A 17,874-nucleotide genomic window follows, 5' to 3' on the forward strand; every position below is an offset into this window, starting at 1 on the left:
GAAGGAAGTGACCGTACCACCGAACAGTACGCTGGGCGACCTGCGTCGAGAAACTTTGTGCCGTACGTGACAGGAGGGTCTGGTTGCTAACGAAGTCCCTCGATTCTTCGGAGATGTTTTGTCTGTGCGACATCGACGGCACGGAGGATAGATTTTGCAGCTGGCCACGTTTCCGCTCCATGCAGCAGCACGGTGGTGACTGACGCATTGTAAATGCGCATTTTTGTAAAGCGGCTTATGTTTGGCTTTCGCCAGATGCTGTTCAGCCTCCCAACAAGTGCCGCCACTTTGGCTATTCGAAATGTAAGCTCTATTGCGGTCAAGCCATCCCTCGACAGAATAGATCCCAGGTAAGCGAAGTCTTCAACCACATATAATCGGTTGCTTTCGATGTTGACTTCCTTTACGGTGGAACGGGACGTGGGAGGCTCAAGGAGCATAACTTTAGTTTTCTGCCAGTTGATCTTAAGTCCAACTTTCGAGGCTTCTTTTGAAAGCACCTGGAGAGCTTTGGTAACCTTTTCGACGGTGTCCGCAACTAGCGCCATGTTGTCAGCGAAGTCAGCAGCAAAGAGTAGCCGGTCTCCGAACTGAAGGCGAATCGTCGTGCTGGTCATAACATGGTGTGTGACGTTGTTGAAGAGCTCGGGAGCGGCGGCGCAACCTTGCCGGACACCAGTATTCACCAAGAATGCGGGATTGTGTCTTCCACTGACTTACACGCAGCTCTCCGTATCGTCATACAGCTTTTCAAAAAGCGAGCAATATTTCTGGGATAGGCTCGTAGTTTTCAGTATCAGCTAAAGTGAACTGCGATCAACAGAATCGAAGGCAGCCTTAAAGTCCATGAATACAATGCACGCGTTTCGGTGGAACTCTCGCGTCTTCTCGATCAACTGGCGCATAGTAAAAATTTTCTCCGTCGTCGACCTTCCAGGCATGAACCGGGCTTGCTGGACTCTTCTCTTTCTACGCAAAAAGGTGGAGCACCTGTCCAGGAGTGACATGGCGAGAGTTTACCAGGAACGGAGAAAGCGTGATCCCACGATAGTTACAGCGGATTTGCAGACTGCCCTTGCGTTTCCATAGCGGTAATATGATGCCAGCACGCTAGTCGTTCGGTATGCTTTCCGTCGTCCATACAGCTGAGCAGATTAGCTGGAGCCAGAGAATCATCGCTACACCACCGTACTTGAGGATTTCTGCAGAAATACCACAGACACCAGGGGCTCGATTGTTATTTAACCGTTTGAAAGAACCTTAGATATCAAAGAGGCTACGCAGTTGTAATATGAGGTTGGCAATAGACTTGGGTGGGGTTCTAACTGCTTGAAACAAGCCTGTGTCAGGATGAGCAACTGCCTCGGTGTCCAGAAATATTGAGAAGTGACTGCTCCAGCCAGAGAGCTGGCCAGCATCGTCATCCAGCATGCTGCCATCAGCAAACAAAACACAGCTCACGGTGGAAGTCTTCCCTCCTGTCAGCTCGCGGAGGTGTTTGTACAGGGAGAAGGTGTCTCCTTTTCTTGCAGCATCTTCAAGATGACTGGCTTTCTTGTCGACAAAGGTCTTCCTATCTCTGTGCAGTAGGCTATTGCGCAGGCCATTGATTCGTCTGTACTCTGGCATATTCTTTGCAAAGCGGGCCTTCCGTTGCAGGTCGATCACGGAGAGTCTCCTGGACAGGATATCCAGGGTTTATTCTTGTGTCTGCTGCGGTCAATGGTATTGCCAACAGAATCAAGTATGTTATCTTTGAAAGACTTTCATGCTACTTCAGGGTCGTCCAGAACTTGGAGGCAGCAAAACCAGTTAGAGATATCGACAGCATACTTCTGTTGCATCTCAGATGTAGCCAGACTACTCAGATCGAACTTGGGAGACCGTCTTTATTGTCGTTGCGCTCTCAGGCGTAGCCTAAGAGTGGCGACTACCATTTTATGGTCTGTGTTTCCAAGCTTGGCTGACCTATAGGTTCGGCAATTTGTTATTGACGAGCACCAGCAACCCGAGATCATAATATAATCGATCATCTTTTTTGCCTGGCCGGCGTTACTATACCAAGTGTATTTGTGCATATCTCGTCTCTGAAAGAGCGTGCTTGATGTGCATATCTCGTCTCTGATGACCAAATTATGCATATTGCAGAGCTAGAGGAGTCTTTGTCCGTTGTCATAAAGTGGATCCGGAGTCAAAGGGCTGATATAATTTCTCCACACGCCCTCCCTGTCATTTACCATCGCGTTAAGGTCTCCCAGCATAGATGGACAATGTCGTGGGGTGGGACTCTAGTCAGGGTCGCTGAGAGCTCTGCATAGAACTGATCCTTCACTTCCGCAGGACTCGGATTGGTGGGAGCATAGCACACAATAACTGTCCACTTTCCATGCTTGGGCTGGAGCTGGTCCATCAGTATTCTATCTGAAATTTGTTTATAGGAGAGAAGGGGTCCCTTGACTCTGGCATTCAGCACGAGGCCTACACCATTTGTCTTGCTTTTTGGTTCACCAGACCAGATCAGGTGATATCCTTCACCAATATCCTAGGACCCTCTTCCGACAAGGTGGGTTTCCGTAAGCCCAACCACAACTACATTGAAGCGTTTTAGCTCGAAGGCAAGCATTGATTTAGCTCCAGGAAATTTGAGTGTGAGTACGTTCTATTTGAAGAGGCGTATTCCAACTTGGTCAAGAAGGTTCATTCGATGGTCTGAAATCGGTCCAGAGATATGCTGGGATCGTGGAAGGTAAAAGAGGGGTAGGTCATCCGAGGCAGTATCATCGTTTTTCATTGCAGTAAAATTTTCGGGTGGAGGGTTGCAGGCCCGACTGACCCTAGGCCTGGGATGTAATTAGATCTAGGACTTGCCTAGATACTGAGAGTCTCTGGAGAGTCCCTCCACCCACCTCATCAGGTTGAGGCTGCCCATTAACATGAAGCGTTTAGTTTGCGAAAACCCCATATCTAGAGGCACGTGGTCAGCAGACATAATCTGCCTCATTCCGGACGGAATGAGGGGATTACACAACGAGGGATTACAACAATTTAAAAACTTTAAAAAATAAAACAAAACTTTGAAGCTTAGTAGATATCGTTGTTAGATATCAGATTTGCTTTAATAATCAAATATCTTTGAAAAGACTTCAGTTTGAAAAGACAACAAATTGTCTACGGTTAGAAGACAAGGGAGAATCAGAATCCAAGTATATAGAATTTATATATAGAAGCCTGCCGAGTGCCGGGGCCCGGTACTATATCCTAAGACATCACTGGCTATACGAGGGTGATTTCAGCCGATATCCACTGGACAAAAACACTTGTTTTCTTGTTATTTTTTTTATATTTTCTTTTCTTTGTGGTCTTAGAACGTATATACAAAAAAAAGTATTGTGGGGAATCCAGCAGTTCATTTCCCAAAACTAAATTAAACCAAAGCTAATGAGCATCATTTCATTAAAAAAAGGATACTCAGTTAGCTTTCGCTTCAAAGGATTTATGAAAATAACATATCTTGTCATGATTCGGCGAAAAAAGATGGTTGAGAAATTGTTCCATAACTAGAATGACTGGCGGAACTTCAAAGTCAGCAGTTTCAAGCTCAATGAAAAATTTACGATTTACGCTCCTTAAGCATTTATTAGTTTTATTGTGCCCTTTTTTTTGCTTGTTCCGTTTCAAATTTCTACTGAGTCATTCGACAAGCATGGTTAAAAAAAGTGTTTGTTCATAGATGCATTAAAAAAGGAGCGCTAGTTACTTAAGAAAGGAACTTGCAATATTGCTTATGATGATTTTTAATTTATCATAATGATTTCGTATTTAGTCCCTTTTCATTTCCGTTTCTAAAGTACTAAGTAAACATACAAAAAAAATAAAAAAGTATTATTTTAAAAAAGTATTATTTAAAAGTATCTATTTTAAAAAATAAAAAAAAAGTATTTGTAAAGAGACATCTTTTAGGTCTTATTTATTTTATTTTAGTTTTATTTGGTTCATATTTCGAGATAAATCAATTTCGTCACTTGAATTATTTAACAATAATTGGTTTTTTGGAGTTAAATAATCCAGGATAAACAACTATACGCAAAAATAGTGACATTTTGACAAACAAACAAGGTAGCTGAATTGAAAAAAAAGTATAATAAATCATCAGATCCTAAAGCCAACTTTTCATGGTTATTGCTCTCGTAATCATTCCGGAAGCACCTCGTTTTAATCCAAACTTTACATAAAACATTCTTTTAAATTAAATAAAACTGGAAGCTTTCATTTTTACCAGAAACTACATACAAACTTATACGTGTAGATGTGAGTTTATTATTTGAGAGGAAAACACATGGTTTTGATTTCATATTACGATTTTTATTTTTGGTTTATTTTTAATAACAATTCAACTTCAGATTTTCAAATTGAGCACCAAATACGACTTTTTCCAAGTCCCTATCCAGTATTTTTCGTACGGGAGGGGGGGGGCTCTGTACAAAAAAATAAAATAAAAATCGCTTCATTAGTTCGAACTTTCTGCCGTACAGTAAATCACTTTACCTGAACGATATTCAGTGTTTCTCCTCCAGTCGGCGACGTCAATTTCAACTGTTCCAGCAAGAACAAGTTCTAGTTCTCTGGCATCAAAGATGCTAGCCAGCCGAGAGTCAATTACTTCCGTGAACCCTCGAAGCAGACAGTTCATTTGCTCGCTAACACCTCGCTCCAGTCTCCATTTAACCAAACGCTGAATATAGTCCTAGAAAAGCAAACGGGCATAGTATTAATAACTACCCAAAGAGCATGTTGGACGACGGGCATGAAAAAAAAGACAGTAGCGTGTAATGTTTTGCGAGGACCGACGATCAAACATTTGGCACCTTCCTCCAGGAAAAAAATCAAATTCCTCCTATGCTCCCTCTATAAAATCTCAATATAAAAACCTCTATGCTCCTCTATAACCGCTATAAAACCTCTATACTCCTAAAATCTCAACTCGATCCCACAGCCGTGAGGCAAAACACAGTATACGTCCTTGTGATGATCAAAAACCAACTGGACTCTGGCTTCAACTATCCGTTGTATATCCTTACCTGTTTCCCTACGTGTTACAGGCACTTACCAATTGTATATAGTAAGATAGAATAAATCTTAAAAAAACTATATTGAAAACAAGAAAGAGAGAAGGGGGGGGGATAAGAAGAGACACTATTTGATGAGCATATCATTGTCAACGTTATTATAAAGTAAATGATCTGTAAAAAACAAAAACAAGACACAGCAAGAACAAACGCTTCCTCAGACTAGAACAAAAATATAAGAATAAACCTTAAGGTGAAACATTGAATGAAATATCTTGAAAATTGTTGGGTTGAAACATTAGATGAGACTTTACATGCTGCGGACGGAGACCCCCTTGAATAAATTTAATCAAAACTATAGCGTATCAGTTGCATAGATGGAGACTAGGACGTGTTAGAACCTAGGTTGTTAAAGGCTGAGTTGTCGTTTTGCCAGATAAACTGAGAAGAAACAATTATCAAAGATTACCAAGATTACGGATTTCATCGGGTGAATCAAAGATGAAGGTGTTGAACAGGGTTTACTGGCGAAGTCGTGCATACAAAACAATCTTCGGTAAGTAAATACAAAAAAAGAAAACGAAATAAAGATAGTTGCATCAGTGACCAGCTTTTTCTGTTTTTTTTTCCAGCTTGTTCTGTTTTCGCAAATAGGAACTTGAAACCACTGGTACTAGGGTTCTTGGACATGCTGAATTATATTCGGAATTTTTATCAAGATTTTTCACTTTTTGGGGGTGTTCCCAGCCTAACTACTAGTTACGTTGAGTTACCAACAGCCGTAGTAGTAACATTGGACCAAAATATAACATAGACACACTCTTTTTAATTATTCACAAAGACTTGTTTATATTAAAGATGCAAACATAAAAAATACCATTGAAGGTTTCCATGTTCCTCATTCTAGAAAAGGTCAATTAGAATCAACGAATATATTGTAAAAATCAATTACGTGACATAAGAAACAAATGGCTAGTTAAAGCAATGGGCGTCGATTCTGTATTAATCAAATTCTGTAACACTCGCCAGGAACTAATCAATTTTTTTAGAAGAAGAATTACTAATTATATTGAGACGTTAACCGAAGTAAAGTTCCTATAAAATTTAAAACTTTATTTCATTAAAAACCCCGCATAGAAACCTCTTAAACGAGTCTCGGAATATTTCAACAAAAAAATTGAAGTACTAATTCATACCTTTTTTTTCATGTGTCCAGATACAAATGATGAATTGAATTTAATTGATATTATTTTTTAATATTGTATAGAAAATAAAATTTGCAAGGATTATGCTGCCTTCCCTCAAACCCCTTAAAAGAATAGAGGCATTTGAGCGTTACCCAGAGCTAAAGCGATTACCACAATTGAAATTAATGCTTGGGTAATTGATTCGCCTACACATTTGAAAAAAGTGGAATTAAAAGCAAGAAAATAGTTATGATATCAAGGGTCTCTTCAAAAGTAAAAATCGATTATTTGTTCCACGTGTTTTATGTCGAGAGATTTTTACCAGAAATAAGTCAAATGTTACCATTCTTCAAACAAAGAAAGACTAGAGTGTCATTTACGCTTTGTTGACAACTAAATATATAGCCTAAATTAAAAACTTTATTTAGCCAATTGATTTTCTTTAATTTAAAAGAAATAAATTTAAAAGGAAGAAAACATTGATTAAAGTCTATTGTATATTTGACTAATAAAATTAATTTGTTTGTTACAAATATGCTAATATAAGTTCCTTATTTAAATACAAATTTGAGCAGTATTCAATTTTTATTCTTGCAAAAAAGGTGGGATAAAAACAATTAAGCCTTGTCTGTTTCCAATTTCTCGTCTTTTTTCTAGAAAAACAGAAACACTACCGATGCTTATTTTCGACTTCTTTATCGAAATGTTAGCCCTAGATCTGTAGACAACAATCTCATGAATCTGAAATAACGAATTCTTGCAAAAATCAATCACTATTTGTGAAACATACAACTAATGTCTTTTAATTGTGGACTTCCAAACTGCAATACTCACATCAGGTTTATAACCGACGAAGATGTAAGGGACCAAGAGCAGCACTTTTACTAAAAAAAAAAAAAAAAAAAAAAAAAAAAAAAAAAAAAAAAAAAAAGCTGACACACAGACTCCTGTCATGGTTTCTAAATGTGCCTCCTCTCGTAGAAAACCCTGTACTACCACCGAAATTTTACCTTGGGCATATTTTCGGAGTTAAAAACATAGGTCGCACTACATGATTTTGGCACTACTGGGGGATTAGTTTTGGTAAGACCCCTTTTCTGTCACCATTGTCATGGATCACAAACTACCTATAACAAAACGTTTTACTTAGAAGCAAACAATAAGAACAAAATCGTTAAATACGTCGTATATTATCTAGTCTATGTTATGCTCGTCAGATTTAAGTTCACACGAATTAGTAAGAAAAAATGCGTAACAAGCGGCTATGGTGAGGAAAATGGGGACTAAAAGGGTTTAATCTACACCAGAGGCAGTTTTAAGGGGGGGGGGGGAGATAAAGAACTTGCTTCGGGTGCAGAAACTTTACGGGCGCAAAGTTTTGAATAAATAACCTAACGGTTATAACAGGATCGTATTCAGGATCTTGTTTTCGGGGGAGGGGAGGGGTGTTAAAAAGGGTTTTTTCGGAGGGGATTACAAAAAACTTCAAAAGACGAATAACAATTTTTTTTATATTCAATTTGTTACGTTTTCACGATTCGAACAAACAATTCGGGGGGGGGGAGGGGGGTTAAACCCCTTAACCCCCCTGGATACGGCCTTGGAATCACTTTGTAATTTTTGAAATTTTGTTTTTTTTTTTTTTACTTTTTTTTAAGCAGACTGAATCTGAAATTTTCATACATCCCATGTCTTCATCACCATTCCTTACAAATAAAAGTAAGTAGACCCTTTTACTTATTTTTTTATTTTTTGCGATTGATTGTATTCAGATTTTGTTAATAAATAGAAATTTTGTTAAAATTTGGCCCAAAAATTTTTAGGAAACAGGAGGGGGTTCTAAACAGAATTTTGCCCCGAGGACAAAAGGCTAGAACCACCATTGATCCACACAGTAGCGCTTTGCCGGAAAATAGTTCGTTAAAGCTGATTTGAGACAAGTGTTTAGCTATTATTAGCTCCCCAATTGGGCATGCATAGTTCAGAATACATTGTGTCGTTCTAATGAATGAAAAAGTTGAGAACTAACAAAATCCCCAGTCTAATTTTTTGTTCTAAGGTTTTATAGAAATGGATTACACAAAAAAATCGCAAGGTGGTTAGTATATGGCAACGAAACAGTAATCTTGACAGATATTCTCATATGACAACCATATATGAAATTAAAATTAGTATTCAGAGAGCTGAAAAGGGAGGCGTCATAATTACAGGCTTATATATAAAAATTACTGGACTAATTTGAAAGTGAGATAATCACACTCATCTTAATAGGAGGCCGATTATGCCATTTTAAAAGAACTTGAATGGAAGTGTTTAATTGGTTAGGGATCTGTACGTGCGTTGTTGTAAAAGGAAAACGAATATATATATATATATATATATATTTGGAGCTGGGGATTATTAAAACCTGCTGATGAACCGACAACAACCAGATGGATATACTGAACGGCACAATAACATTTTTTATGCATATAACAAAAAAGAAGAATTCAGATTTCGAAAAAAAAAAGATTAAATCACTGTTTGTCACAGCTTGAGACCTTTTCCATCTTTGTAGATAAAACAGTTTTTTTCTTTCAGTTTAAAAAGACACATTAGGAGACTGTTAGGAGAGTAGTAGCTAATATTTAGATAAAAATGTGTTTCTGAACAAGAATATAAGTAGATCCCCAGCATTGGAACAAACACAGGAATAAAGACGAAATGTACGAGGTAATTACATCCAACGTGATCAATCAATTGTTATCTTTTTTTGGAAGATCCTATATCATCTTGTCATGATAACCTAAATTACTAACATTTACGTAGATTAAATTGGCAGTTATGGACTGCACAATGGGATTTAATTATAATACGCGGCCAGACAATATTTTTATTACCAGAGATTTGCTGGATTCGCTAACCATTTTGTTTGAATGATTTGTGTATTCAACTGTCATTCTTAAAAGCACTTACCACAAGTCATAGTAAGGCAGCGCCTCCTCGTGCGCAAGACAAAAAAAAACATATGAGTTATATAGCTTCAGCTAATATATAAAAGCCATTGGTGATTTGATGTTACACTGGTACATAGACACTAACTTGTTTACTGTCCTTACGATACTCAACACTTTTAAACTCCCATTCCAGCTTTCCCTTTTTCTTGCACGACTTCTTCTCTTTTTCGCCCTTAACAATGGTTGAGTTGACTATCCAAAGCACTCTATGCATAATCAATATCTCCCTCAGAAGCTGATTTTGATGCTTCCAAACCGTCTATGGATATCAATCCTTCTGTATCAACTGTTGAAATCATTAGATGTTTCCTACTCGGTCAATCCTTGCTCAAAACACACAATTTGCTATCAAGACCTTTTGTATTTTTATGACTTTATTAAAATCCTGATTAAATAAAGATACGTTTTACTCAAGATACGTTGACTCTCCAGGCTTGGGAGAGCAGTACAGCTAACAGTGACGTTTTGTTTCATTAAACAACTATAATGGATTTCTGGTTGCAAATTTCATAGTTAAAAGGTGCAAGACATCAGTCATAGTAGTAGATGACCCTGAAGAGGTGACTGAGGCAGACAACAGCCACTACAAAGTTTCATAGGTTTCAAATACAGTTGGAGGAACTAGTTCCCAGATAAAAATGACGTAGTTTTATTAGGGGACTTTAATGACCTGGTAGGCCCAGATGGGAAGAAATAGTATCAAAGCTTACACCGATTTGGCATCGGGAAGGAAAATAACAATGATAATAGACTGCTCGAGCCTTGTAGGCAGAGTCACCTAGTAATAGACAGTACAGTCTTTCACGATGAAAACGGTTCGTCATGAACTGCAAGAGTTTAGATTTGAATAATATTCAAGAGGAACGGTATGGCTTTAGGAAAATAGTTTGTGAGGTGGCAGACCATATTTCAAGAAGAAAGTTATTAAAGCAGCAAGAAATGTTAGCGACATAAGCTTCAAGATTGATAGAAGAGGGAAGGATTTTGTAGAAGAAGTTTCTGAGGGACAGATCTTATGAAACCAAGAGGTAAGAAAAGTAGAGAAGACACAAAAGTAGGAACTAAGAAAATTTAAAGTAATAGTTATAGATAGAAGTGGTGTGGATGAGAAAGATGCAGGTAGATGGCAAAATAGTGATAAAATATATTGGGATGCTAAGAGAATGAGAAGCGGTGAGTCTTCTCAAGAGAGGAAAGGAGCAATTCAAGGAACTGGGCGAACGGAACTATCAACATATTCAACATAGGAACGGAGCCTTAGTAATCAAGAGGTGGCATACATTTTTTCGGGGAATGTTAAACCGAGATAAGATTGTACAAAACAGTGTAGACAACAGCAAGAGAGTTTGGAGTTAAGTATTGATTTCGCATTTATTTATTTAGTATTTATTCAGTATTTATTTATTTAGTATTTATCTAGTATGGAAATCTAGAGACAGTATTAAAGGGGATAAAAAAAAAATAAGGCAGCTTGTTCCGATAGTATTGTAAAGGTATCCGATAATGCTCTCTATTATTAGGCAGAAGCTTAATCTTCGTAGGGATAAAATGGCTTAGCATGATGATACTGATTCGGCAAATATATTTTGGCAGATAAAATATTGAAAGAAGAACCGTGTGGTTTTAGAAAAGATAGAGGGTACATTTATCAGGTTTTCATGCTTAGATTAACAATTAGAAATGTCTGAATTATCAAACGCTTTTAGCTTTACAGGCTTTGTACAGGCATTTGATTCAATAGATAGAAATTAGATTCAGTAAACAGATAAAAGCAATAGTTAAGTTCCTATTCCTGTACAGCATGCCAGGGAAACAAATTGATTAGTACTATGCACCGGTGGCGTCATTTGCGGGTGGCAAAAGGGGGCAGTTGCCCCTCCCCCCAATAATGTGGATAACAAAATTATTATACACATCCTATGCCCTTTGACTATCCGGATTTGGACCTCTCTTGCCCCCCCCCCCCCACCCCAATAAAGATGCTGGAGGTTCGCCCCAGCTATGCACGAAAGTAATATTGCTGCGGTCTATATTGGAAATGAATTAGTTGCTGGTTGGGTGTCGATTCATGAGTTAGGCGTTTTTTTTTATTATTATTCATATGAATTATTGAGCAGCATTTTGCCCTAAGCAACACATCAAGGGCTAAGAATATATCATGATTAAGATATGGTATTAGGCACCAAAGAACCGACTGAACGGTTTTAATTACCTACATAGCATTGTTAGTAATGAGGGGGGGGGCGTAGTGAAGGTGGAAAACACAGAATAGTCAAGACGCGGTGTGATCTTTAGCAGGTAAAAATAGTTTAGGAGAATAGAAAGATAAGTCTGAGAACTAAAATAAATACACCAGAAGCCACCGTAATGACGCCACTACAAAGCAACGTTAATGACAGTTGTGAATTATGGTTTTCAAACGAGGGCGGTTCAAGAAAAGCTGAAGAACATAAACTATACGTTTTCCACAGAAATTGCTTAAGACTAGAGGCCACAGTAATGACAGTTATGAAGCATGGTTTTGAAACGAGGGTGGTCCAATGTATGTTGAAAAAAACATAGGCTAGATGTCTTCCTAAATAATTGTTCAAAGATAGTGTTAAGTAACCATTTGAGTGAATTTACATTAAACAATGATCTGCATGAAAGATGTGGTGGAATCTCACTGTCTAAAGCTGTTATAAAGCTGTCTAAAGCTGTTGTAAAAGCAAACCTAAAGTGGTTGATCAGTGGTTGACTGATGACTGAAGGTTTGCTATAATCGTATTTCCTGGGAATCAAGTTGTGGCCAACCGAAAAGCAAGACATCCCAAATGAGAGAGGTTATAAGGAAGAACTTAAAGTAAAATCTTCATGCGGGGAGTCAGAGTAAAGCTGAGAACAAAGTTGGACAAAGTAGGAGCTAGCACAGTCGTATCTACATTTTACGGGAGACAAATGTAAGGATATAATAGTCATTGCATCGACAGAGAATACTGTAGATTTCGTAGGACCGACACTTCAAACCTCTAGGAGTTTTTAAAGATGGGCCATTTAGACCTCCGAGAAGAGATACATAGTATTAAATAAGGTGACTTCTGTCAGGAAGTCTTGTACTACTTGTTTAGCTGTGTAAAGTATTTAACAGCAATTCGAGAAGCATTTCCGGGTATCTCATTTCTTAGTTAGTTGGGCATTTATGCGTCAACGATAGCGGTCCAGGGGGGAGCTCTTGGGACTAAAGCTAGTCGTGGGAAAGGGGTCGTTCCCAGGGCTGGAACTTCCGTTCCAGGAAAGTTACATTCTTCGCTCATTTCTAAAGGCAGTCCATCTTTCGCCTTCGTCGCAGCTAGTTGTTCTTGTGCTACCTTATTTTCTCTATGTGCATTGTCACGTTATTTAATAAAGACCATGTACCAACGTTTATCGTCTATCTTTGGAATTTACGTAAACCATCACATCTGCCAATACAATAAGGGTATATGGAAAGAACTAAATAGAGGTTTACAGAGTGGTGACAGCAGAACTTTACAGAGTGGTGGCAAGCGGTTAAGACTAGTGGAGCATATATCACTAGGGGAAAACCTCCAAGTGACATTTGAGTGACCGTTATAAGTACTTACGACATCTTACGCTACATACTGGCAACATATTGAAGAGCTATTTCGCCCGCTACCAAAATTGCTTGTGATATTGAACCGCAAATACTACAAAAGACTGATAAAAAGACATCGAAATGTTACGAGGTATTGAACTTTTTTCTATTCAAAGCGCCTTCTTTAGAAACACTTTCTTTTAAATGAACATTTTGAAATAGGCTGTTACACAATGCCTAATATGGATTTCCTCGCGATAGATTTCTACATACTAATTCAAATTTCTACAACTGAGAGTCTCCGGTTGATTTCTACCTTCACTTAGCCATTCTACGTTTGGTGTTTTTTTTTACATGATTTTATACAGTCGACGTGTGATCTATATTTGACAGTTTCCAAACAAAATTTAAAATTTTGAATTCGATAATCGAAAATTAATTCTCAATTGTGACTCCATTTGACGCTAGTGATTTAATTGAGACCAACTGCAATTGGATGTAAGACAGACGACCTTTCGTAAGTGATTTACCACGACTAAACAACCCAGTAAATTTTATTAGACCCTTGTTGTTAGAAGTGAAGTTAATTGCCCAAAGTCTAGCGTCCGTAATTAAAGAATTGTGTTTAAAACAAATATTTAAATTTTTAGAATAACTGCTTTTCAAATTTTAATCTCAATATGTCAGTTTTTATTCCTATTCTCGATCCGGCGGAAACTGGATATAACAAAAAGGTTGCTTTTGATTTTGTAAAGCAGTGGAGGATAAATGGCATATTTCCACCTCTTTTATTTGACTCCTCTCGATTATAAATTTGTCAAGGTTAAAACCTGGATTAGTTGTAGCATATTCCCCAGGCAAAATAGTAGGCAAAATCGTTGCAGAGTTTGTAGGCGTGGCTCAAATTTAAGGATGAAAGGGTATATCTATTCTATAGAAGGATGCAAAAATTAGGAAGGTCATGTAGGGTGTCCTTAGAAGCCAGGGATGATGTTGTAGTCCTTGGAAGATTTGCTCTTAATGTATTCAAGGAGGGGATCAGACCGTCCAACAAATGGTATTTGTTACAGCATAATGAAGATTTTTTTTTGTTTAGGTGACGCGTATAAGGTTGCAAAATAATATGAATAGATAGAATGGATAGTGGGGAAAGGAGACACGTCTTCTTTTTCTAATAAATTCCTTTCTGCGCTGATGAGGGTGAAATTTTGATTCAATGATAATGAGAAGGCACTGCGAGATGGTACTGATTCCTCGCAGGGCGGTTTGGCTACCCAGGAAAAGGGAGCTGGTTTTGAAGTCCCGTGGGATGGTACTGATGCCTCACGGGATGGGTTTTTTGTTGCACTGCGAGATGGTACTGATTCCTCGCAGGGTGGTTTGGCTACCCAGGAAAAGGAAGCTGGTTTTAAGGTCCCGTGGGATGGTACTGATGCCTCACGGGATGGTTTTTTTCTACTGTTGTTAGTGTGGTTCGTTTATACTATGTAAGTTTTTACTTATGCAAGTATTGTGTAGTGTTTGTATTATGTAATTGTTTACTAGTTCATGCTGTAGAATGTTAGTAGGCGAGAAGTGAATAATTTGGGAAGGGAATATTTTGAATTCAACTAAAGTTTGAGGGTTTAATGAGAAGGGGATTAGCCAAATTTGGGAAATTTAACTAAAAACAGGGGGGAGAATCTGTAAAGTATTTAACATCAATTCGAGAAGCTTTGCCGGGTATCTCTTTTCTTAGTTAGTTGGACATTTATGTGTCAACGATAGCGGTCCAGGGGGGGGAGCTCTTGGGACTAAAGCTAGTCGTGGAAAGGGGTCGTTCCCAGGGCTGGAACTTCCGTTCCAGGAAAGTTACATTCTTCGCTCATTTCTAAAGGCAGTCCATCTTTCGCCTTCGTCGCAGCTAGTTGTTCTTGTGCTACCTTATTTTCTCTATGTGCATTGTCACGTTATTTAATAAAGACCATGTACCAACGTTTATCGTCTATCTTTGGAATTTACGTAAACCATCACATCTGCCAATACAATAAGGGTACATGGAAAGAACGAAATAGAGGTTTACAGAGTGGTGACAGCAGAACTTTACAGCTGCAACGTTTGCCACTAGCATCATCCATAGGCCTATTAGTTTCACCGAGGTGGTACGGATCGAAATTAGAGGCAGGCACACTACGGTTCCTGTCCGATTGGAACATCGACAGTTATTTCTCTTTGTTCATTCATGCTCCTTTCATCCAGTCAAAAATGTAAAATATGTAGCGATCGAAAATGGGCCAATTCTATTATATGCCTAAAACCCATTTCTTTATTCTTATGAATCGCTATTTCAGGTATACTAAAAAAAAAATCCGGTAAAAATCAAAGAGGTCGTGATAACAAATTGTAAGTAATGGAGACTCTAAAAATTAGAATTTTGGAAACAATATATACACATTAGAGTCTAAATTTTATGGTGATTCCAACTCTATTTTTTTTTTTTTTTATAAGTACAAAGAAACCCAGCAAAATTTATTAGCAATAGTAAATTTACATACTTTCAAAAAAAGGGGGAGCGGACACCCTCCAAAAGTTATTTGAACTTGATAGAAATTGCATCATCATATTTTAGATGCGCAACAAACCATTAATCAGAATTATCCAACCCCTAAATGTAAAATTTTGAAATTTCGCTCATGTCATGGGTGTGTATTTATTTCGGTTCCTTTCACCAGGGGTGATCGCATCACTTTGCTGTGTCATCATCAGGTTTGTTTGAATTTAAATCCTTTTGTTCCATTGGTTTAATTTAAATTCAAACAAGAATAATAATGACACGGCAAGGTAGAAAGACTACTAAATTGAAAAACTGACGCCTAATAATCCTTATCTGCAGGTGAGCTTAATCACCTACTTCTAATAACTACCAACAATGGGGCAAACATAAGAAATTACCTTGATAGTCTACAGAAGTCTTGACTTGATGCTGATTAAGGTGGAACCGTCTGAGCTGGTGACATCAATAGAGGGCGTTTTCCACTCCTTCTAGATTTTAAAAGTACCCTTTTTGGTATTTTCATTTAAAATATGCATTTTTTTGTATTTCCATTAAAACACTAATTAAACAAAATTACCGCCCCGTCCTAGATTTTTCAAAATAGATTTTTGTCCTCCCACCCCCTACTTTCCACGAATAAATGCCATTGACCCTATTCCTACCAAAGTATAAGCTTTAGTTTACTAAGAAATATAAACTCTTTACTAGCAGCAAAAATAGATAAACCCATAATTAGGGACAACAAAAATTTCGAAACAACTATAATCATAGGATTCCTGCTAAACTGCGGGAATTATTTCCTCCGTGGCCGAGGGTAAAAAGCTGCAGAAAGAACTGCTGAAGAGGAAGCACTAGGATGGGGTGCGGGAAGTAGGGAAGCCTTTAACGCATTGAATGTGCAATGGGAAAAAATGAAGGAACCTTATCTATCATTCACTGTTTTCAAGTCTAGTTAAAAAAGGCCCTACCTACAACTAATTAAACTGGACAAGAAAAAACAATATAGGAATTTCTGTAAAATTTGTTGGATAAAGATAACACAAAAGAAGCTCGGTTACAGAAGAGATCCAAAATTTAATCAAACATCCCTCTGATTCAAAGTATAAACACATACTGACCAAGTACTGACAAAACTCTCCAAAAGTGACCCCACGTACCTCAGCGCCTCTAGAGGGTAAATGTTGTACTACTTAATCGCTAGGAGCCAATAATTTAAATTTATTACAGCTTTTACGGAACAAGTATAATCACCTACGGAACTTGTGATTTACTCGCCAGGTTCGCATAGGTATGGAATCGTCTCCGGAGACGCGGACAAAGGGTCACTTTTTTTGTGTGGAGAGAATAGGTTTTGTCAGTACTTGTTGTATGTGTTTATACTTTGCTCTGATTAACAGTAATATACTGATTATGGGAAATTTGCAAGATGTTTCACCAGAGAAATTGCCTACGGGCTGTTTTGGGCACCCAGAAGACTGACCGTATTTCAAAGAGTAGGCTGTACGAAAAGTGTGGTTCAATCCCGCTTTCTAGGGCTATCATGAGAGAAAGGTTGAGATGGCTAGTGCACGTTCTGCGGATGAAGGATGACAGATTGTCAAATATTGTTCTTTTCGGCCTACCGTCTAGGGCTAAATGGAAAGCAGGGCGTCCGCAGTTGGGGTGGGAGGGTGTCGTAGAGAACGATTTAAGGGAAATAGGAACTTCTTGGGAGGGTGTAAAGTGGGAGGTTTTGAATACATTAGGATGGAGGAGGAGTGTCCGTAGCTGTGTTGGCCTCGCGCGGCTGTGTGCTGTGGTGAGTTATTATTAGTAGTAGTAATATACTGATTAACAGTTCGATTAACAGTAATTTACTGCCAATATAAAGCACTTTGTCATTAAATGATCAATGGATTCTGAAGCACAAAACATTTTTGAAAACTTAGATATAATTCTTCATTGTGTCAAGTTTCGCTTTAATTCTCCCGATCTGACTGATTTATAGCCTTAAAGGGAATTACTCTGGAAATTATAAGAAAGGTCAATAGCAACTAGTGAAACGGCCCATAAAGCATTAAAGTTGACATTAAAATCTAGCGAGTACCAGTGAAATAGAAGGCAACAATTTCGACAATATTTGAGTAAAAAATACATGATAAGATTAGGACGCATTAACCTATAAAAAAGAAAATACACGTCAACATTTTATATTATTCTTGTCTTTCTTTCAGAATAGACAGTAATAAAATATACAAGGTGTAAAGTATTTGGAACGTAAATTCGAGAAGGCTTTCCCGGTGTCTCGTTTCTTAGAGATTTGGCCATGTATATGTCAACGAGAACAGTCCAGGGGGGCTTTTGGGACTAAAGCTAGTCGTGAGAAAGGGGTCCGGTCCCATGTATGGTTGAACAACCAATAGCTGGAATTTCCGTTCCAGGACAGTTACATTCTTGGCTGATTCCTAAAGGGTGTCCATCTTTCGCCTCCATCGTAGCTAGTTGTTCTTGTGCTACCTTATTTTCTCTGTGTGTATTC

General features: G+C 38.1%; 1 protein-coding gene across 1 annotated transcript in view; it reads right to left on the reverse strand.

Annotated features, from left to right (window-relative positions):
* The window catches only part of LOC148951321 (E3 ubiquitin-protein ligase HECW1-like), a 186,453-nt gene that overhangs the window by 57,885 nt on the left and 110,694 nt on the right, over window positions 1-17,874 (reverse strand). The window contains exon 12 of the mRNA XM_089090804.1: window positions 4,546-4,744. Within this exon, the coding sequence (XP_088946930.1) occupies window positions 4,546-4,744 (199 nt within the window). The remainder of the gene's footprint in view (window positions 1-4,545; window positions 4,745-17,874) is intronic.

This window comes from Artemia sp. Qi Xiang Cuo, chromosome 6 (genome assembly GCF_049724085.1).
Source record: "Artemia sp. Qi Xiang Cuo chromosome 6, ASM4972408v1, whole genome shotgun sequence".
Lineage (NCBI taxonomy): Eukaryota > Metazoa > Arthropoda > Branchiopoda > Anostraca > Artemiidae > Artemia > Artemia sp. Qi Xiang Cuo.